Source organism: Scyliorhinus torazame, chromosome 5, assembly GCF_047496885.1.
Source record: "Scyliorhinus torazame isolate Kashiwa2021f chromosome 5, sScyTor2.1, whole genome shotgun sequence".
Classification (NCBI taxonomy): Eukaryota; Metazoa; Chordata; class Chondrichthyes; order Carcharhiniformes; family Scyliorhinidae; genus Scyliorhinus; species Scyliorhinus torazame.
In genome coordinates this window covers 166530925-166552965 of record NC_092711.1, presented here as the reverse complement: position 1 = coordinate 166552965, position 22041 = coordinate 166530925, and the positions used below count along the sequence as shown (strand labels likewise).

The 22041-nt window shown below is 47.2% G+C and overlaps 2 protein-coding genes across 2 annotated transcripts; one reads left to right on the top strand and one right to left on the bottom strand.

Moving 5' to 3' along the window:
• Positions 1-2123: 2123 nt before the first annotated feature.
• On the bottom strand, positions 2124-3303 carry LOC140420498 (uncharacterized). Its single transcript, XM_072504505.1, has one exon. The coding sequence runs from the start codon at positions 3004-3006 to the stop codon at positions 2185-2187; it is 822 nt and encodes a 273-aa protein (XP_072360606.1). The 5' UTR covers positions 3007-3303; the 3' UTR covers positions 2124-2184.
• Positions 3304-13051: 9748 nt separating this feature from the next.
• LOC140420497 (uncharacterized) lies at positions 13052-14912 on the top strand. Its single transcript, XM_072504504.1, has one exon. It carries the CDS (start codon positions 13393-13395, stop codon positions 14317-14319), a length of 927 nt encoding a protein of 308 aa, XP_072360605.1. The 5' UTR covers positions 13052-13392; the 3' UTR covers positions 14320-14912.
• The last annotated feature ends 7129 nt before the right edge of the window (positions 14913-22041 follow it).

Here is a 22041-nt window from a genome sequence, read left to right as displayed (position 1 = left end):
TCATTCCCTCATGCTCACTAATTCCTTGCTTTTCCAGTGTTTTGGGGATAATTTCTGTATCTTACTCCGTAATGATAGATACACATTGTTTAGTTTCTCTTATTCCATTTCCTTATCCCCCATTGTAAACTCTCCTGTCTGCCTGGAATGGACCCACATTGGTCTTTGCTAATCTTTTTCTTTTCACATTCCTATAGGAGCTTTTCCAGTCGGCTTTTATGTTTCTCACCAGTTTGCTCTCACATTCTATTTTCTCTTTATCAGTTTCTTGGTCCTCCTTTGCTGAATTCTAAAACAAGTTCCCAATCCTCAAGCTCACTACTATTTTGACCACTTTATGAGTGTCTTCCTTTGATCTAATGGAATCTTTAACTTTTCTTGTTAGCCACAGTTGCGTCACTTTTCCAGTTGGATTTTTGTTCCCTAAAGGAATCTATATTTGGTGTATATATGTGAAATGAAAGTTGCCAAAGTCCCAGAGGACCATGGGCTGCTCTGCCCTTTGAGAGAGAGAGAGATAGAGAGAGTGAGAGAACTGGTGATTTAACCTGAGGGTCACCACACCTTGTGCAAGGAGCAATGTTGAGAAGGTGGACCCGTCATGGATAACCTCAGCCAGTACAACAGTTGCACCCCTGCTATTGGTGTCACTCCACATCATGATCCAGCCAACTGATCTAACTGACCCCCCTGGTAGATATATAATAATTCCATAAATATTAGCTATTGCCTGTCTCCCATCATACCATTTAATGTGGTTTCCCAGTCACCTCGGACAACTTGCCCCCATACCCTGATAGTTTTCTTCTGTGAGAAACACCTAGATTAATTAAACAAAAACAACTTATAACATCCAGGGCCCATCTTCATGGCAATGTGGCAAGACTTGGGGGGCATCCAAACAGAAATGCAAACTGAATATCTTCTAACTTCCAAACACCCCTTCACTCTGTGATCCTTGTGAAATTTAAAACAAGGTAGTCGCAACAAGGCTCGCAGAGCGTCAGCCCACTGGAGAAAAAGCCGTGACGCCGGCCAGTCCAACAGAAAGAAACCCCACGGCCCTCCACATTGACCAGCAGTTAGAATGAACAAAATGCGGTCCTGGATGTGATTGAGAGCAGAAACAATAACAGCAGAATCCAATCCCTGTAATCAACTGGGAACTTGTTGGTGTCTCAGCAGGTGCGATGAATCATGGATTCCCTTCCCATACTGAGAGGTGAAATGTGAGGTAATGCATTACAAATGTGAGGTAATGCATTACAAATGTGAGGTAATGCATTACAAATGTGAGGTAATGCATTACAAATGTGAGGTAATGCATTTTGGAAGGGCTAATGCAGGTAGGGAATATACAGTGAATGGTAGAACCCTCAAGAGTATTGAAAGTCAAAGAGATCTAGGAGTACAGGTCCACAGATCACTGAAAGGGGCTACACAGGTGGAGAAGGTAGTCAAGAAGGCATACGGCATGCTTGCCTTCATTGGCCGGGGCATTGAGTATAAGAATTGGCAAGTCATGTTGCAGCTGTATAGAACCTTAGTTAGGCCACACTTGGAGTATAGTGTTCAATTCTGGTCGCCACACTACCAGAAGGATGTGGAGGCTTTAGAGAGGGTGCAGAAGAGATTTACCAGAATGTTGCCTGGTATGGAGGGCATAAGCTATGAGGAGCGATTGAATAAACTCGGTTTGTTCTCACTGGAACGAAGGAGGTTGAGGGGCGACCTGATAGAGGTATACAAAATTATGAGGGGCATAGACAGAGTGGATAGTCAGAGGCTTTTCCCCAGGGTAGAGGGGTCAATTACTAGGGGGCATAGGTTTAAGGTGAGAGGGGCAAAGTTTAGAGTAGATGTACGAGGCAAGTTTTTTACGCAGAGGGTAGTGGGTGCCTGGAACTCACTACCGGAGGAGGTAGTGGAGGCAGGGACGATAGGGACATTTAAGGGGCATCTTGACAAATATATGAATAGGATGGGAATAGAAGGATACGGACCCAGGAAGTGTAGAAGATTGTAGTTTAGTCGGGCAGTATGGTCGGCACGGGCTTGGAGGGCCGAAGGGCCTGTTCCTGTGCTGTACATTTCTTTGTTCTTTGTTCTTTGTTTGAACGGACTCTACCCAGCGTGAACTCGCCGGTGACTCTGCAGGTGGTATGGATCACTAATTGCCTTCCCCTACTCAGAACACGTGATTGCCTTCTCCCCAGTGTGAACTCGCTGGTGAATCCGCAGGTTGGATGAATCACTGAATCCCTTCCCACACTGAGAGCAGGAGAATGGCTTCTCCCCAGTGTGAATTCGCTGGTGTTTCGTCAAGTCTGACAACTGAATGAATCTCTTCCCACACTGAGAGCAGCTAAACGGCTTCTCCCCAGTGTGAACTCGCTGGTGTCTCTTCAGGCTGGATAAGCGAGGAAATTCCTTTGCACACTGAGAGCAGATGAACGGCCTCTCCCCAGTGTGAACTCGCTGGTGTGACTTCAGGCTGGATAACTGAGTGAATTCCTTCCCACACTGAGAGCAGGAGAATGGCCTCTCCCCAGTGTGAACTCGTTGGTGTTTCAATACTTGGGATGAAACACTGAATCCCTTCCCACACTGAGAGCAGGGAAATGGCCTCTCCCCAGTGTGAACTCGCTGATGTATCCGCAGGTGGGAAAACCGAGTGAATCCCTTCCCACACTGAGAGCAGGTGAATGGCCTCTCCCCAGTGTGAACTGGCTGATGTTTCTTCAGGTTGGATAACTCAGCAAATTCCTTCCCACATTGAGAACAGGCAAATGGCCTTGTCCCAGTGTGAAACCGCTGGTGTGACTTCAGGCTGGATAACTGAGTGAATCCCTTCTCACACTGAGAGCAGGTGAACGACCTCTCCCCAGTGTGAATGCGTCGATGAATCTCCAGCAGAGATGGGAATCTGTAACCCTTCCCACAGTCCCCACATTTCCATGGTTTCGCCATGTTTTGCATCTCCTCGTGTCCCTTCATGTTGGCCATGAAGTCTCGTCCACACACAGATCACTCTCCCCGCTGTGAATGGTGTGATGTTTTTTCAGGCTGTGTAACTGGTTAAAGCTCTTTCCACAGTCAGTGCTCTGGAACACTCTCACTCGGGTGTGTGTGTCTCGGTGCTTTTCCAGTCACACTGATGATTAAAATCTTTTGATGCCGACAGATTGGGTAAACAATTCTCCTTCTAGATTCAAAGGCCGATGATATTCAGATCCAAGGTATCGAGTGACTTTGTAAGACTGAGACGTGACAATTGAGATCTTTGATAAATTCCTCCTCTTGTAATATCTGTAAAAGGAGTTTACAAAAGTCAACACTCAGTCCAGGATAGAAATTCAGAACAGATAATTCTAATTTCTTTGGACCATTCTTTGTTCTCTCATTCCCCAATACCGCGGCTCCAATGCCACAAGACCGTAAGACATAGGAGCAGAATTAGGCCACTCGGCCCATCGAGTCTGCTCCGCCATTCAATCATGGCTGATATTTTTCTCATCCCCATTCTACTGCCTTCTCCCCATAACCCCTGATCCCCTTATTAATCAAGAACTGATCTATCTCTGTCTTAAAGACACTCAGTGATTTGGCCTCCACAGCCCTCTGCGGCAAAGAGTTCCACAGCTTCACTCCTCAGCTCTATTTTAAAGGGTCGTTCCTTTAGACTGAGATTGTGTCCTCTGGTTCTAATTTTTCCTACAAGTGGAAACATCCTCTCCACGTCCACTCTATCCAGGCCTCGCAGTATCCTGTAAGTTTCAATAAGATCCCCCTCATCCTTCTAAACTCCAATGAATACAGATCCAGAGTCCTCAACCATTCCTCATACGTCATTCCTGAGATGGGGGCGCAAAATTGCTCTCAACACTCCAAATAGGGTCTGACCAGAGCCTTATACACCTATTCCCCATACCTAGTCTCAGGGAGCGGACTCGGAGGGACGGAGTTTCGAGTACAAAAACCTTATCTCGGAGATTCGCAGCCGAGTCTCCAGGGAGCGGACTCGGAGGGGCAGGGTATCGGAGCAGAGACTGTAGGAAGGATGAGCTGGCTGACCACTGCACCCTGGTACAGGAGGCCATTCAAGCAGGGGGAGGAAGTGGTAGTTGTCAGGGATTCTATAATTAGGGGGACTGATAACATCCTTTGGAAGCAGGACCGAGAGTCCCACATGGTATGTTGCCTGCCCGGTGCCAGGGTGAGGATCATAACTTGCCAGAAGTCCCGAAAAAATGAATAGTTGATAGAGGACAGGGACTTAATACAATTAACATAACTGTACCATCACTAACTAAGAAATTAATGGAACTAAAGACTGACAAATCCCCAGGACCTGACTGTTTCCATCCGAGGGTGTTAAAGGAAGTCGGGGAGGACATTGTAGATGCCCTAACTAGAATCTCCCAGAGTTCCCTAGATTCAGGAGTAGTCCCTCTGGATTGGAAAACTGCACTTGTCACTTTTTAATGAGGGTGAAAGGGGAAAACCCGGGAATTACAGACCAGTTAGCCGAACATCTGGGGTGGAGTAATTGCTGGAGTTTATAATCGGGGATGGGATTAACTGAACACCTTGACACATTTCAGTCCATCAGGGAGAGCCAGCAGGGATTTGTGAAGGGAAGGTCATGTCCGATAATCTGACTGAATTCTTTGAAGAGGCGACCAAGCTAATGGACAGGGGAAGTCTATGGATGTCATTTATATGGACTTCCAGAAGGCATTTGATAAAGTTCCACACAAGAGACTGTTAGCTAAGGTGGAAGCTCACGGAGCAGAGGGCAAATTATTGACCTGGTTGGGAAATTGGTTGAGTGGCAGGAGAGAGTGGGGATAATAGGTATTTAGTTCGGGGCAATGAAGAATCCAACACCGAGTTGTAGAGAAAACATTTTTTATTTTATTTATCATTAACTATCTACACAGCTCCAGTAGTACTCTACTGGGTTCTCTCTCGTCGGTGCAAGGCGATATTGACAGACTAGGTGAATGGCCAAAGTTGTGGCAGATGGAATTGAATGTAAACAAATGTGAGGTTATCCATTTTGGACCAAAAATGGATAAAACAGAATACTTTCTAAATGGAAAGAGGTACAGTGGATGTCCAAAGAGACTTGGAGTTCAGGTGCATATTCCTTAAAATGTCAGGAACAAATGCAGAAAATAATCAAAAAGGCTAATGCAATGCTAGATTTTATATCTAGAGGATTGGAATATAAAGACACAGGGGTTATGCTGCAGCTATACAAAACCCTGGTTAGACTCCACTTGGAGACTGTGAGCAGTTCTGGGCACCACACCTTAGGAAGGATATTTCAGCCCTGGTGGGAGGGCAACGTAGGTTTACAAACAGGATACCTGGATTACAGAGGTTGAGTTACGAGGACAGATTAATCAAATCAGACCTGTTTTCACTCAAATTTAGAAGGTTAAGGGGTGGTCAGATCAAAGTATTAACAGGGAAAGGCAGGGTAGATAAAGACAAACGGTTTCCACTCGTTGGAGATTCAAGGAGGCATAGTCTAAACATTAGGGCTGAAGCGTTCAGGGGAGATGTTGGAAAGAACGTCTTCACTCAAAGGGGAGGGGAGGGAGGAGGATGCGACGAGGTCAGGGGCAGAGAAAGGGGCCTTTGTGGATGAGCCGGGTACAGAGTGAGATTAACAGGGGTAGAGCTGAAAGGTGAGGATGACAGACGGGAGCGGGGAATGGGGGCGTAAGCCCCCCTTACGGCTGATAACATGGAATGTGCGACGGCTCAATGTGTTAGGAAAGGGTTTAGAGACCTTCCAATTACATATTAAATTGATGTTCAGTATCCAATGATGACACTTGTAGGTGGCACTTGCTCTGGCGATGGAATTTTATATGGAGGGTGTTCAAAGAAAATAAAGGTGTTTGGGAAAGAAGCAGAACTCTTGACTCTTTACTCAACAGCAGCTACAAGCTAACACAATGGACCGGTGAAGCGATCTCGGGTCTTTGTGCACCTAAGGAGTTTAAAAGCAGAGGTGATCTTTCTGCAGGAGACGCACCTCCACATGAAGGACCAGGTTATTCTGAGGAAGGGGTGGGTGGGACTGGTTTTCCACTAAGGGTCTGATTCAAAGTCGTGCGGATGGCAATTTTGATGAGTAAGAAAACGGGGGTTGTGAGTGTGAAGGAAGTGAGGGACCCGGGTGGGAGATATGTGATGGTGAGTGGGGTATTAAAAGGGATGCTAGTGGTATTGGTGAATGTGTATGCACTGGACTGGGATGATGTGAGTGGGGTATTAGAAGGGACACCGGTGGTGTTGGTGAATGTGTATGCACTGAATTGGGGTGAAGTCGTTTTTATGAGGGGGTTGCTGGCAGCAATCCCGGACTTGGCGATGCACCAGTTGATTATGGGAGGGGATTTTAATTGTGTCCTAGAACCGAGGGGTAGATAGATCGAGCCCCAGGTCAATGGGTAGGATGGCAAAGGAACTGGGCAGGTCTATGGAAAAGAGGGGAAGGGTGGACCCATGGAGCTTCAAGAACCCAGGGGGAAGGGAGTCTTCCTTTTCTCACAGGTTTATAGGGTGAATTCATGAATCAGCTTTTTTATGGTGAGCCAGGAGGTTTTGGTTGGGGTGGAGGGGGCGGAGTTAACGGGGATAGTAATCTCGGACCATGCGCCCCACTGGCTGGAGATTCAGCTTAGATTGGGATGGGAGCAGATGCCGGGGTGGAGGCTCGATTCGGGGCTGTTGGCAGAGAGAGGGTTTTGTGACAAAGTGCAGGCTGTGATTGAAGATTCTGTAGAATTGAACCAAAACAGGGAGGTGTCGGCGGCCACTTTTTGGGAAGCGCTGAAAGCGGTGGCCCGCGGGGAGATGATCTCATTCAAGGCACATGCGGATAGGGAAAGGAGGGAGGAATATGAACGGCTAATGAACGAGATAGTGGAGGTAGATAGGGAGTACCCGAGGGTGCCCAACATAGAGGGATTGGTGAGGAGGAAAAGATTACAGAGGCAATTTGATAGGGTGGCGACAGGGAGGGCGGTAGGAAGCTGCGTGGGACCAGGGGGATGCAGTACGAATACAGGGAGAAGGCGAGTCGAATGTTAGAGCATCAGTTACGGAGGCAGGCTGCGTCCCGGGAAATATTGAAGACATGGACTGGGGCAGGGGATGTGGTGTCGGAGCCGGGGAAGATAAATGAGGGGTTCAGGGATTATTATAAGGAGCTGTACAGGGCGGACCCGGGGGTGAAGAGGGGACATGGGGCGGTTTTTAGATGAACTGGAGTTTCCACAGTTGGAGGAAGAGAAGAGGCAGGCACTAGGGTAGCCCGTGGGGCTGAGGGAGGTATTGGACAGTATAAGGGGAATGACGTCAGGGAAAGCCCCGGGGCCCGATGGCGACCCGGCGGAATTTTATAAGGAGTTTGCGACGGACCTGGCACCACATCTCCTGGGGGAGTTTAATGAGGTGCTGGAGAAGGGGGAGCTGCCGGAGACGATGACGTCGGCAACAATCATGTTAATACCAATAAAGGGGAAGGATCCGTTGGAATGTGGGTCGTATAGGTCCCTATCTCTGTTAAATACGGATGTGAAAGTACTGGCTACGTTGGGGTGGGAAGGATGGAAGGTTGTGTCCTGGAGGTGGTTGCGGAGGAACAAACAGGCTTCGTAAAGGGCAGCTTTCTAATAATATAAGGAGGCTGTTAAATGTGATCATGACCCCGTTGAGAGCCCAGGTGCCAGAGGTAGTGGTGTCTATGTACGTAGAGAAGGCATTTGACTGGGTGGAGTGGCGATTCCTGTTGGAGGTCCTGGGAAGGTCTGGGTTTGGGTCAATGTTTGTGGCATGGGTGCACCTGTTATATGTGGCACTGATGACGAGTGTGCAGACCAATGACATGGGTTCATGGAACTTTGACTGCACAGGGGACCAAGGCAGGGGTGCCCGCTGTCGCTGCTTCTGTTTGTAATGGCTATAGAGCCTCTGGCAATGGCTCTTAGGGGGTCGGCAGAGTGGCAAGAGATTACGAGGGGATGTAGGGAGCATTGGGTGTCGATCTACGCGGACGACCTACCGTTGTATGTTTCGGACCTGCTGGAGAGCATGCAGAGGATCATGGGCCTGTTGGGGAAGTTTGGAGCGTTCTCATGATACACGTTAAATGTAGGGAAAAGTGAAGTGTTCCCGGTGAACGAGTTGGGTCGGTGAGCCAATCTAGGGGGGATGCCATTTAAGGTGGCCAGAGACAGGTTTAGATACCTGGGGATTCAGGTAGTGAGGGAAAGGGCGATGCTACACAAATGGAATTTAACAAAACTGGTGGAGGAGATTAGGGAGGATCTGAAGAGGTGGGACATGCTGCACTTGACTTTGGCAGAGAGGGTCCAACTGGTGAACATGAACATTCTGCTGAGGTTCATATTCCAGATACTCCCGATCTTTGTACCGAAGGCCTTCTTTCAAAAACTGGATATGATTATTTCAGACTTTGTATGAGCAGGGAAGGTGCCAAGGGTTAAAATGACCCAGTTACAGAGACACAGGCAGAAGGGAGGGTTGGCGTTGCCAAACCTGCTACATTATTACTGGGCGGTGAATGTGGAGAAGGCGAGGTGGTGGTGGGAAGGGGTAGAATGGGTTAAGATGGAGGAAGAATCCTGTAGGGGGTCCAGCTTGAGGACTATGGCGACAGCGGCATTGCCAATGTCGCCAAGGAAACTCTCGGAGAGCCCTGTCGTGTAATCCATGGTGAAGATCTGGAACTAGCTGAGGAGGCACTTTAGGATAAACCCAGCAAATACTTGAATGACTATTTCCCGGCCGAATACAGGAGGGAGATAGAGAACCTAGTGGAGTGGTGTAGCGACAACAATCTCTCCCTCAATGCCAGCAAAACTAAAGAGCTGGTAATTGACTTCAGGAAGCAAAGTACTGTACACACCCCTGTCAGCATCAACAGGGTCGAGGTGGAGATGGTTAGCAGTTTCAAATTCCTAGGGGTGCACATCTCCAAAAATCTGTCCTGGTCCACCCACGTCGACGCTACCACCAAGAAAGCATAACAGCGCCTATACTTCCTCAGGAAACTAAGGAAATTCGGCATGTCCACATTGACTCTTACCAACTTTTACAGATGCGCCATAGAAAGCATCCTATCAGGCTGCATCACAGCCTGGTATGGCAACTGCTCGGCCCAGGACCGCAAGAAACTTCAGAGTCGTGAACACCGCCCAGTCCATCACACAAACCTGCCTCCCATCCATTGACTCCATCTACACCTCCCGCTGCCTGGGGAAAGCGGGCAGTATAATCAAAGATCCCTCCCACCCGGCTTACTCACTCTTCCAACTTCTTCCATCAGGCAGGAGATACAGAAGTCTGAAAGCACGCACGAACAGACTCAAAAACAGCTTCTTCCCCACTGTCACCAGACTCCTAAATGACCCTCTTATGGACTGATTTCATTAACACTACACCCTGTATGCTTCATCCGATGCCAGTGCTTATGTAGTTACATTGTATATGTTGTGTTGCCCTATTATGTATTTTCTTTTATTCCCTTTTCTTCTCATGTACTTAATGATCTGTTGAGCTGCTCGCAGGAAAATACTTTTCACTGTACCTCGGTACACGTGACAATAAACAAATCCAATCCAATCCGAATTGTTTGACAAAGAAAAAAGCTGACAATTCCTCTGTGTGGCTTGGGGGAGGGAAAAGGGTTGTGAGGACAGAGGAGATAAACAGGGATTTGGGGAATTCCATGCAGGATTATACAAGTCTGTGAAGTCTGATGATGTGTTGGTAGATATGGAGCATTTAGTCTCTTCCCTGAAGCTTCTGGGTACCCCAGAAAGCCAGTGTGAGCCTCTTAATGCTCCCCTTTCTGGGGAAGAGGTGTCAAAGGCCATGAAGGAGCAGTAGCCGGGTAAAGTACCGGGTCTGGATGGCTGTAGGTGTGAGTTTAATCAGGGCTTTGAGGGTCTGTTAGACCCGTTGAGGGCCGATATTGTCACTCTTTTGACTCGGGGATGCTGCCACTGACTCTTCATAAGGCTAATATCTATTTGATTCTTATTGGCTAGTCTCTCTTTTGAATGTTGATTTGAAACTGCTATCTAAAGTTTTGGCGAGAAGGCTGGAGGACATCCTTCTGACAATCGTGCTGGAGGACCAGACTGGGTTTATAAGGGGAAAACTTTCCAGTAACAATGTTGGAAGGTTGCTGAATGTGATTCAGGCTTTTCAGAAATATGCATTGGATGGGCTGGTGATCTCCTTCGATGCAGAGAAAGCTTTTGTTCGAGTCAAATTATCTGGTGCATACGATGCGATGCTTCAGATTGGGTGAGGATTATATCGAGTGGATTCAATTGTTATAGAATCATAGAATTTACAGTGCTGAAGAAGGCCATTCAGCCCATCGAGTCTGCACCGGCCCTTGGAAAGAGATCCCTACCCAAGCCCACACCTCCACCCTATCCCCGTAACCCAGTAACCCCACTTAACCTTTTTGGACACTAAGGGCAATTTATCATGGCCAATCGACCTAACCTGCACATCTTTGGACTGTGGGAGGAAACCGGAGCACCCGGAGGAAACCCACGCACACACGGGGAGAACGTGCAGACTCCGCACAGACAGTGGCCCAAGCCAGGAATCGAACCTGGGACCATGGAGCTGTGAAGCTGTGAAGCAATTGTGCTATCCACAAGGCTACCGTGCTGCCCCAAAAGGTAAAGTCGCCAAAGTTGAGGGGTACAGCTGACTGGTGGTGATTTAACCTGAAGATCAACAGGTTGACAAGGTTGAGAAGGTGGGATCTTCATGAATAACCTCAGCCGCGAATTAAACCCACGCTGCTGGCCTTGCTCTGCATCACCAAACAGCTGTCCAGCCAACTGAGCTGAACCGGCCCCTGTTATATTACAGGCTGGCCAGGGGCAGGGCTCATGGATGGTTTATGGTCGTCCTATTTGAGCTTCAGAGAGGGTCAAGACAAACAAATGTGACCGTGTGGGAGCAAAGGATGTCTTTAAGAGAGAGAGAGACCTGGGCCAAGCTTTCCAGAGTCTGCACCCTCCCCGGATTCACTTCCTTTCCCTTCAGTTGCTGCAAGTGACCAATTGAGGGTCAGAATGAGAAAAGAAATGGAAAGGGGGAGAAAAGAAAGTGTTTTACTCACAGATGTTGGAGACCGGAGGTAGTTTCAGTCCGTGTGAAGCTCACTGTCTCTTTTATGAGGTCACAATGCAGTCCTGCCTGAATCAACCAATACGAATCACTCTGTACGTGGTGACGTCCCGGGTTCTGTCGTGCAGGCACGACGCGCGGACACAGAAGCCCCGCCCCCTGCACCTCCTCGACCTTTTTCTCGGCAACCGGCTGACGGATTCGGCCAGAGCGAGAAACCGCTCGGTGACCTTACCCTCTCCCCGACCCGGGTTTGCGCATGTGCACGAGAGCCCATCCCCTGACCTTCCTGCTGTGTTGACCAATGGGAAGATTTGGAGGACCGGAAGTACTGTGGTCCACCAGCCAATTAGAGCTCGGGCTTTGTGTGCCTGCTTAATTGACTTCACACAGACGGAAACCTCCTCCTGTCTCCAACATCTGTGAGGAAAACGCTTTCTTTTCTCCCCCCTTTCCATTTCTTTTCTCATTCTGACCTTCAATTGGTCACTTGCCCCAACTGGAGGGAAAGGAAGTGAATCCAGGGAGGGTTTAGACCCTGGAAAGGTGGCCCAGGTCTCTCTGGCTCTTAAAGACATTGACATCCTTTGCTTCCACAGCTTGACACATTTATTTGTCTGGCTAAAAGGACGCTCTCTTTCCTAATGTTCACAATTAAAGGGCTGCTTTCCCCAGGAGATGGCTGACATTTTAGGGGACAGTAAATGAATATAGAATGTCGAGTGTTATATAGTACAGATTAGATATATTGTTTATGGCTCTGTAATAAAGTACATTTATTATTATTTCCAGTGTAATATGCACTGTGGCTGTGTTATATAGTTCCAGTCATTATGGCACAGAACGAGTGCAGTCAGCAACTGGAGTCCATGCCGACTCTCTGTAGACAATCCAGTCAGTTCCATTCCCCCTTGATATCCCCAATCCACTGCAAGTTTATTTCCTTAAAATACCAATTTCCTCTTAAAGTCGTAAATCCACTCCACTGCCACCACCCTTGTATAAAGCGAATTCCAGGTCACAACCACTCAATATCGAAATAAAGTCTTCCTTAGATTCTCCTGTTAACTCTAATCAGTAAATATACTTATATGTATATGTTAGAGTGAGTTCCCAGGGCAGAGGCACCTGCATTATATGTCATATTTATATTAAATGTATATTATTTGCTATTACACTAAAAATGTATAAATCCTAGCTGCCACATTCCTGCAGAGGATCAGTTCATGCAGACACACAGAGGATAGTTCGTTCAGCAGAACTCCACTTATCGGGGCAGCCGTCTCTGCACAATGGAACCAGCTAATGAAGTCAGGATAAGGAAGTCTCAAGCTTGTGACGTGTTGTGAAGGCCCAAGGACAGCTGATAAGGGTTGTAGAAAACATCATTAAGAAGCCTCTGTCTTTCCTTGAGCTGATCACGCAGCCCCATCATGTCGAGTAACTAATTTCATTGGATTGATACATAATCTAGAATCTGTACGATTGGCTCATATCCAGGCGAGGTGGGCAGAGTGAATGTTCTGATACTGTGTCAAATGTTTGACGTTTGGAGCAGTCCCAAATGCTGAGTGATTCTTTTGGATTCATTCCCGCTAACAGTAGATTTTTAGGTTTGGAAAGAAAGGGATCTGTCAATCAGTCTGAATCAGCACCTTCAGGAGAATTGCGACAGTGAATATTAGATACAGTGGGTGAGACTGGAGGAAGAGTGTGTGGGATGGAGATTTACAGCCTTGGGGAGAGAGAGAGGAAAGAATGTTCCATTGAATCTAAAACTGACTGTTCGGAATTTATATCCTGTACTGACAGCAATGACTTTTCTAAACTCCTTTTACAGGATATTAGAAGAGGAGAAATTGCAGACAGAAATCTCAAACGGCACGCCTTGAACTGACTGAGTCACTTGATTTCTTGGGACCTGAATATCCGGCATTTGAATCTCAAGGAGAAATATTTGCCTGATCTGCCTGCTTCAAAAGATTTTAAACATCAGTGTGACTGGTAAAGCACCGAGACACACACACCCTAGTCAGAGTGTTCCAGAGCACTGACTGTGGAAAGAGCTTTAACCAGCCTGAAAAACATCACACCATTCACAGCGGGGAGAGACCGTACACGCGTTCTGTGAGTCGACGAGTCTTCAAATCATGATCGACCTTCAATGGTAACAAGGACACCTGCACCATGAAGAAACCATGGAAATGTGGTGACTGTGGGAAAGGATTCCAGTCCCCATCTGCACTTGAACCCCATCGACGCAGTCACACTGGGGAGAGGCCGTTCACCTGCTCTGAGTGTTGGAAGGGATTCAGTGATTCATCCAACCTGCTGTCGCACCAGCGGGTTCACACTAGGGAAAGGCTATTCAACTGCTCTGAATGTGGGAAAGCATTCACTCGTTCATCCTCTCTGCTGCGACACCAGCAAGTTCACACTGGGGAGAGGCCGTTCACCTGTTCTCAGTGTGGGAAAGGATTTACTCAGTTATCCAGCCTGCAAACACACCAGCGAGTCCACACTGGGGAGAGGGCATTCATCTGCTCTGAGTGCAGCCAGGAATTCAGTCAGTTGTCCCACCTTGTGACACACCAGCGAGTTCACACTGGTGAAAGGCCATTCACCTGCTCTGAGTGTGGGAAGGGATTCAGTCGGTTATCCCAATTGCAGACACACCAACGAGTTCACTCTGGGGAGAGGCCATTCACTTGCTCTGTCTGTGAGAAGGGATTCACTGATTCATCCTACCTGTTGATACACCAGCGGGTTCACACTAGGGAGAGGCCTTTCACCTGTTATCAGTGTGGGAAGGGTTTTAGTCAGTCATCCCAACTATTGACACACCAGCGGGTTCACACCGGGGAGAGGCCATTCATCTGCTCCGAATGTGGAAAGGGATTCACTGATTCATCTGCCCTGCAGAAGCACCGGCGAGTTCACACAGGGGAGAGGCCGTTCAGCTGCTGTGACTGTGGAAAAGGATTCGCTCAGTCTTCCCAACTGCTGACTCACCAGCGGGTTCACACAGGGGAGAGACCATTCACCTGCTCTGAGTGTGGGAAGGGATTCACTCAGGTGTCCAACCTGCTGAGGCACCAGTGTGTTCACAAGTGATTAAAGGGGTTGGATTCTGTTGTTATTGCTGCTGTTAATCACATCCATGATTGAATTGTAACATAGAATCTCTCCAGTGCAGATGGAGGCCATTCAGCCCATCGAGTCTGCCTGACCCTTGGAAAGTGTACCCCACCTAGGCCCACGCCCTGACCCTTATCCCTGTAACCCAGTAACCTGGTGTAACAGTATAACCTCTCTCGGACACTAAGGGACAATTTAGCACCTAACCTGCACATCTTTAGTGTGTGACAGGAAACCGGAGCACCCGGAGGAAACCCACGCAGATATGGGGAGAAAGTACAAACTCTACACATACAGTCACCCGAACTGGAATTGAACCCTAGTCCCTGGCGCTGTGAGGCAGGAGTGCGAACCATTGTGCCACCGAGCCGTCCCTGTGCCATCGTGCCGCCCCAAACATAAAGGATTAACAGCTGGAATGTGCTAATGTATGACACGGATGATGATGTACCAGTGGCATCAGCCAGTCGTGTGTTAGACTCAGAGAGATTGGAATCCTGTCTTTGAGAAGCACGTCTGCTCTGTAACCTGTTCAGATGTTGTACTAATAAACTATTTTTAAGCATATATCAGAATATGTCTACAGTTTGTCTCAGAGCCGAGGCCCTTGCCTATAGTCCAATTTAGAAGGACACATCAAAGAACATAGTGGCAGCGTTGAAGATGTTGATGTAAAAAACATTTTGGTCATATCGAAGGAGGAGGTTCACTGGCGGGAGAGGTAATGATGACCCTCCCTGCTGAGCAGTCCCTGTCCTTGTCCTGAAGGAGGAGGTTCACTGGAGGGAGAGGTAATGATGACCCTCCCTGCTGAGCAGTCCCTGTCCTTGCCCCACCCGCAGAGAGGCCAGCAGTGCGGGTTGTGGAAACACCATTTTCTCTGGTACCGGCTGCATCAGGTCTTCATGAAATGAAGCAAAAGCTTCAAGTCAGCACCTTTCTTGTCTGTTACTGGACCGACTGCAGCAACGTTCTCAAAGGCAGGTGTGCAGGTGGCACTGCAGACTTTGTGTACATTCTCAAAACTGTTGACATGTATTTTAGACGGCTACAGAACTCCTGGATAGTATATTTGGGAGTGGGGAGGGGGGGGGGGGAAGAGATCTAGTGTAACAGGTTAAGAGATGGCACATGCTACTGTATGACGTGGATGCTGATTTATCAACATGTGTTAGACTCTCAAGGGAGTGTTGGAATTGTGCCGAGGAGTAACATGCCTACTCTGTAACTTGTTTAGATGTAGAACTAATAAACAAGTGTTAAACAGACACCGGAGTAAGTCTATAGTCTGCGAACCAAGTCCCAAGTCGGGAGTCCAATCTAAAAGGACACATCTCAGAATAGGGATGTTTGGTTTGTGTTTCCTGTCTGCAAAAACCTATCTGCTCATCGCCTGGGAAAGGAGATTACAAAGGACATCGCCGTAAGGAAAGGGCAGAAATCCAGAACTGGCAATTCTAGTCATCAGACAACACCCTTTTCCCTCTCAAACCAGAAATCACTGTTCCCCCCACACACTTCCTATTGATTGTAACCCTAATGCATCTCCTCCCATCACACTTGCCATGGGCACCTCACTAACAGAGAGACAGGAAGGTGCTGGAGAACAGACTGGGAAATGGGGCTCTACCAATCAGGGCTCGAGGGTGTGTGTGGGGGGGCGTAATTGGGGCTGATGGTATCGAGCCCATAGTCTTCAGTGCCCATGTCCAAAGCAGGGCGTGGTGAATGTATTCACCTAAGTATGAACTGTCTGTATAGTGCTGTGACCTATGACCTGGAAATGATAATACGGTCTACTTCCAGGTACTGTACTGGAACCCCGGTGGGCTCCGCCTCTGGCTCCGCCCTCCCCAGGGCGATATATAGACCGGCCACCTGTGGGTGGCACTCATTTGTACAGCAGACACTGGTAGGCGAGTTCATGGATAATAAAGCCTTATATTCACTCGTTCTCACAATCTCGCAGTGAACTGACGGTATAACACAGGGAGTCACGGGAACAGGGTACAGATGATCCGAAGAGAAACCATTTGGATCCTGAACATTGTGAACATCCTTTACTTTCATTGTCTTTGATCCTCAAGGTATTTTCTATTTTTCACCTTGTCTGTTTGATTAATAAACGATTATAAAAATATTTGATTTTTCTTGACTTTTCATGATTAGGTTGATGCACTTTAGGGAAAGAGGGCGAGAGGGGTTGACAGGCTCTTTAACAAAAAGTGAGTCCCTCTGAGGTAATTGGCAAAGGAGCCAGAGGGGGAGATGAGCTTAGTTTTGACACAGCGATGTTAGAAATGGGGTTCAGGGGTGGCATGGTGGTGCAGTGGTTAGCACTGGTGCCTCTAGCGCTGAGGACCCGGGGTCACTGTCCGTGTGGAGCTGCACATTCTCCCTGTGTCTGCATGGGTCTCACCCCCACTGCCAAAAGATGTGCAGATACATGGATTGGCCATGCTAAATTGCCGCTTAATTGGAAACTCTACATTTTAGGGCGTTAATTAGCCCTTTTTCCCCTTTTCCCAAATTCTGAAATGATTCACAGTGATAACCCTTATTGGTGACAGTGGTTAGATGCTATTCAGTATAAATAAGAGCTGACACATGCTAATGTCTGAGCAGTAATATCAAAGTGCAGCAGCATTACCATTACACTCTGGGTAGAAGCACCATCTCCAGGTAAATGCTCCCTGCTCTGCCCCAGTTGCCATGGTCCCAGTCAGTGGAATGTGTAAAACCTCAAGTAATCCATTGACAATACCACTGCACCATCCCCTCCCCTAGAACTGAGGCAAACCTACAGTTTCCGACATTCCAACAGTGACTACATCTCAAAAGTACTTAATTGGCTGTAAAAAAGCTTCAGGAGAAGCTGTGATCATGAAAGATGCTATAGAAATGTAATTTATTTTCAGAATTAGTCCCTAAACAGGGTGGCACGGTGGCACAGTGGTTAGCACTGCTGCTTCACAGCGCCGAGGACCCAGGTTCGATCCCGGGTGACTGTCCATGTGGAGTTTGCACATTCTCCCCGTGTATGCATTGGTTTCACCCCCACAACCCAAGGTTGTTCAGGGTAGGTGGATTGGCCACATTCAATTGCCCCTTTATTGTGAATTTAAAAATAAATTATAATCAAGCATTAGTCCCCAAACTGAGCCCACTTACGAAAATCATGAATAAAGACTGAGTCTTGATTTTGTGCAACAATCATGTCTTTCTCTCCATTTCAAATCCCCGGTGAAAATCCAAACACAGCGTATCGTAAATCATTCGATTTAAAACAGAACGAGTTGTTGTTATTTGGGATTCGCTGCCTGATGAAGGTGCAGGAACTTTACAGATTCTGTTGGAAAAGACACTTGCCGGGCGATGGGACTATGTAAAGAATCTGTAAAGTTCCCTTGTGAAAGTCACAGTTGAATTTACTTCCTGCACCTTTGTCAGGCAGAGAATCCCAAATAACAACAACTTGTTCTGTTTTAAATCTAATAATTTCACAATATGCTGTGCAGAGAGCACAGGAGGCCATTCTGCCCATTAGATTTAAAACAGAACGAGTTGTTGTGAGTTGGGATTCAAAATAAACTTGGAAATAAACTAGGAAAATAGGGTGATGGAATTAATTTGATAATTAATCCAAAGAGCTAGCATGGGAACAATGGGCAGAATGGCCTCATGTGCTCGCTGAACCTCATTTACATTTGGAGAAAGTGGGAAATATTTGGAACCCACTTCCTTCAAGTCGGATAGACACAGAGATGATGGAATGTTTCCCAAAGGAAATTGGATGGGTACTTGAAGGAAATAAACCGACAAGGGTACAAGGATAGAACAGGGAAATGGTTTGATCTATAGAAATCTACAAGTTGTGAATCTTTGGAATTCTCTACCCAGAGGGCTGTGGGAGCTCAGTCATTGAGTGTGTTTAAAACAGAGACTGGCAGATTTCTAAATCCCAATAACACAAAGGGATATGGGGATAGAGTAGGGGAAAAGGCATTGAAGTGGATGATTAGCCATGATTGTATTGAATGAGAGGAGCCTCGACGGGCTGAATGGCTAACGGCTGCCCCTATGTTCAAATGATACACAGATAGGTAGGAAAGTAAATTGTGAAAAGACATAAGGAGGTTAAAAAGGTATATTTGAAATGAGTGGGATACCATCTGGCAAATGGGTGATCATGTGGGAAAATGTGAAATTGTTCATTTTGACAGGAAGAAAAAGAAGCTTCTCATCGAAATGGTGAGAGATTGCAGAGCCCCAAGACTCAGAGGGATCTGAGTATCCAAGAGCATGAATCACAAAAGGCGAGTATACAGGTACAACAAGTAATTAGAAAAGCTGATAGAATGTTATTGTTTATTGTGAGGGGAATTGAATACAAAAGTAGGGAGGTTATGCTTCAGTTATACAGGACATTGTTGAGACCACATCTGGAGCACTGTGTACAGTATCGCTCTCATTTAAGGAATGATATAAATGTGTTGGAAGCAGTTCATAGAAGATTTACTGGACTCATACCTGGAATTGGAGGCTGGTCTTATGAGGAATGATTGGACAGGCTGGGCTTGTGTACGATGGAGTTTAGGTGACTTGATTGAACCGTATAAGATCCTGAGGGGCCTCGACAGGGTGGATGTGGAAAGCATGTTTCCTCTTGTGGGAGAATCTAGAAATTGGAGTCACATTAAAAGTAAAAACTTGCCCATTTAAGGCAGAGGAGAACTTTTTTCTCTCAGAGGGTTGGGTGCCTTTGGAACTCTCTTCCACAAAGGGCAGTGGAAGCAGAGTCTTTGAATATTTTCAAGGCAGTGCTGGATAGATTCCTGTTCATCAAGGGGGTGAAAGGTTATCAGGAAGGGAGGTCAGCAGGAATACCACAAGAAATAGGAACAGGAGTAGACCATTCGGCCCTTCAAGCCTGCCCCACCATTCAATCATGGCTGATCCAACATTTGTCTTGTCCATTTTCCTGCCCTTTCCCTGTAACGCTTGATTCTCTCGCTGATCAAGAATCTATCTCAGCCTTAAATATAGACAAGGACTCTGTCCCCACAACTCTCAGTTCCAACGACTCATAACCCTCAGTGAAGAAATTTCTCCGTATTTCAGTCTTAATTGGCACCTCTTTATTCAGAGACTTTATTCTGGTCCACAGCTGCAGCAAGACTTCCCGACACTTATACTCCAACACCCTTGGAATCAGGGCCAACATTCCATTAGCCTTCCTGATTACCTGCTGCACCTGTCTGCCAGCTTTCTGTGTTTCGTGCACAAGTTCCCCCAAGTCCCTTTGTGTTGCAGCTTTCTGCAGTTTTTCTCCATTTAAATAATACTGTTCTTTTGTTCTCCCTTCCAAAATGAACTTCACATTTTCCCACATTATACTCCATTTTCCAACTTTTTCCCCACTTACTTAACCTATCAATATCTCATTGCAAACTGTGTGTATCCCCCTCACAACTTGTCTATGTGGAGTTGAGGTTACAATTAGATCAGCCGGGAACTTATTGAATGGTGCAGCAGGCTCGAGGGGCCGAGTGGTCTACTCCTGCTCCTAAGCCGTATGCTATCACGTTCGTCATTAAATTTAGAATACCCAATTCATTTTCTCCAATTCAGGGACAATTTAGTGTGGCCAATCCACCTACCCCGCACATCTTTGGTTTGTGGGGGCGAAACCCACGCAAACACAGGGAGAGTATGCAAACTCCACACAGACAGTGACCCAGAGCCGGGATTGAACCTGGGACCTCAGCGCCGTGAGGTAGCAGTGCTAACCAATGCACTACCGTGCTGCTTTGCATCCATCATAATGGATTGTAGCACTTTCCCTCCTACTGATGTCAGGTTAATGGGTCTGTGGTTCCTTGTTTCTTCTTTCTCTCCTTAAATAGTGGGATTACATTTACCACCTTCCAATCTGCATGAACCATTCCAGAAGCTATAGAATTGTGAAAGATGATCACCAATGTATCCACTATCTCCACAGCCCCCTCTTTCAACACTCTGGGATGTGGAGCATCAGCTTTTGTGGATTTATTAATTTATAATCCAATAAATTCTCCAGTACTACTATTTCATTAATACTAATCTCTTTCAGTCCCTCCTGCTCACTGCTCCCTTGGTTCTCTTGTGTAACAGCAGAATCCAAAAGCTGTAATCATGTGTGAAGAATTACTGCACCACTTTCCTGTGGATTTTTGTTCCTGAAAGGAATGTGTATTTGTTGCAAATATGTAATAATTTCTTCAATGTTAGCAATTGTCTGTCTATTGTCCAACCTTTTATTGTAATTTCCCAACCTACCACAGACAACCTGTCCCTCATACCTCAACAGTTTCCTTCTTTGAGAAACGCCCCGAAAAATTAAACAAAGAAACATATAATCACCAAAGCCCATCTTCATGGCAACGTGGCATGCTTTAGGAGGTTCCAAACAGAAATGGGAACTAAATATCTTTTAACTTCCAACACGTTTTCACTCTGTGACCCTTGTGTAATTGGAAACCACGTATTCGCAACAAGGCTCAAAGAGCATCAGCATACTGGAGGAAACGTTGCGAGACCAGCCATTCCAGCAGAAAGAAACCCCGACCATCCGTATTGACCAATTGACAGGATGAATAAAATGCAGTTCCGAATGTAATTGAGAGCAGAAACAATAACAGCAGAATCCAATCCCCGCAATCAATTGTGAACTTGTTGGTGACTCAGCAGGTAGGATGGATCACTCAACGCCTCCCCTAATCAGAGCAGGAGAATGGCCTCTCACCGTGTGAACTCGGTGATGCCCCTGCAGGTTGGATGAATGTCGGAATCCCTTCCCACAATGAGAGCAGGTGAATGGCTTCTTCCCAGTGTGAACTTGCTGGTGACGCTTCAAGTGGGATGAATCACAGAATCCCTTCCCACACAGAGCAGGTGAACGGCTTCTCCCCAGTGTGAGCTCACTCATGTTTCCACAGGGTGGATGATTGTCTGAATCCCTTCCCACACTGAGAACAGATGAACGGCCTCTCCCCTGTGTGAACTCGCTGGTGTATCTTCAGGCTGGATAACTGAGCGAATCCGTTCCCACACTGAGGGCAGGTGAACGGCCTCGCCCCATGTGAACTCGCTGGTGTGTCCGCAGGGTGGATAAATCTCTGAATCCCTTCCCACACTGAGAGTAGTTGAATGGCTTCTCCCCACTGTGAACCCGCTGGTGTGCCTGCAGGTAGGGTGACTGAGTGAATCCTTTCCCACACTGAGAGCAGGTGAACGGCCTCTCGCCAGTGTGAATTCGCTGGTGTGACTTCAGGCTGAACAACGCAGTGAACCCCTTCCCACACTGAGAGCAGGTGAATGGCTTCTCCCCGGTGTGAATTCGCTGATGTGACTTCAGGCTGAATAAAGCAGTGAACCCCTTCCCACACTGAGAGCAGGTGAATGGCTTCTCCCCAGTGTGAATTCGCTGGTGTGTCTTCAGGTTGGATACCTGAGTGAATCCCTTCCCATACTGATCGCAGGTGAACGGTTTCCCCCCACTGTGAACCCTTGGTGTGACTTTAGGCTGGATAACGCAGTCAATTGCTTCTCACACTGAGAGCAGGTGAACGCCTCTCCCCAGTATGAATTCGCTGATGTGCCTTCAGGGTGGATGAATGTCTGAATCCCTTCCCACATCGAGAGCAGGTAAACAGCTTC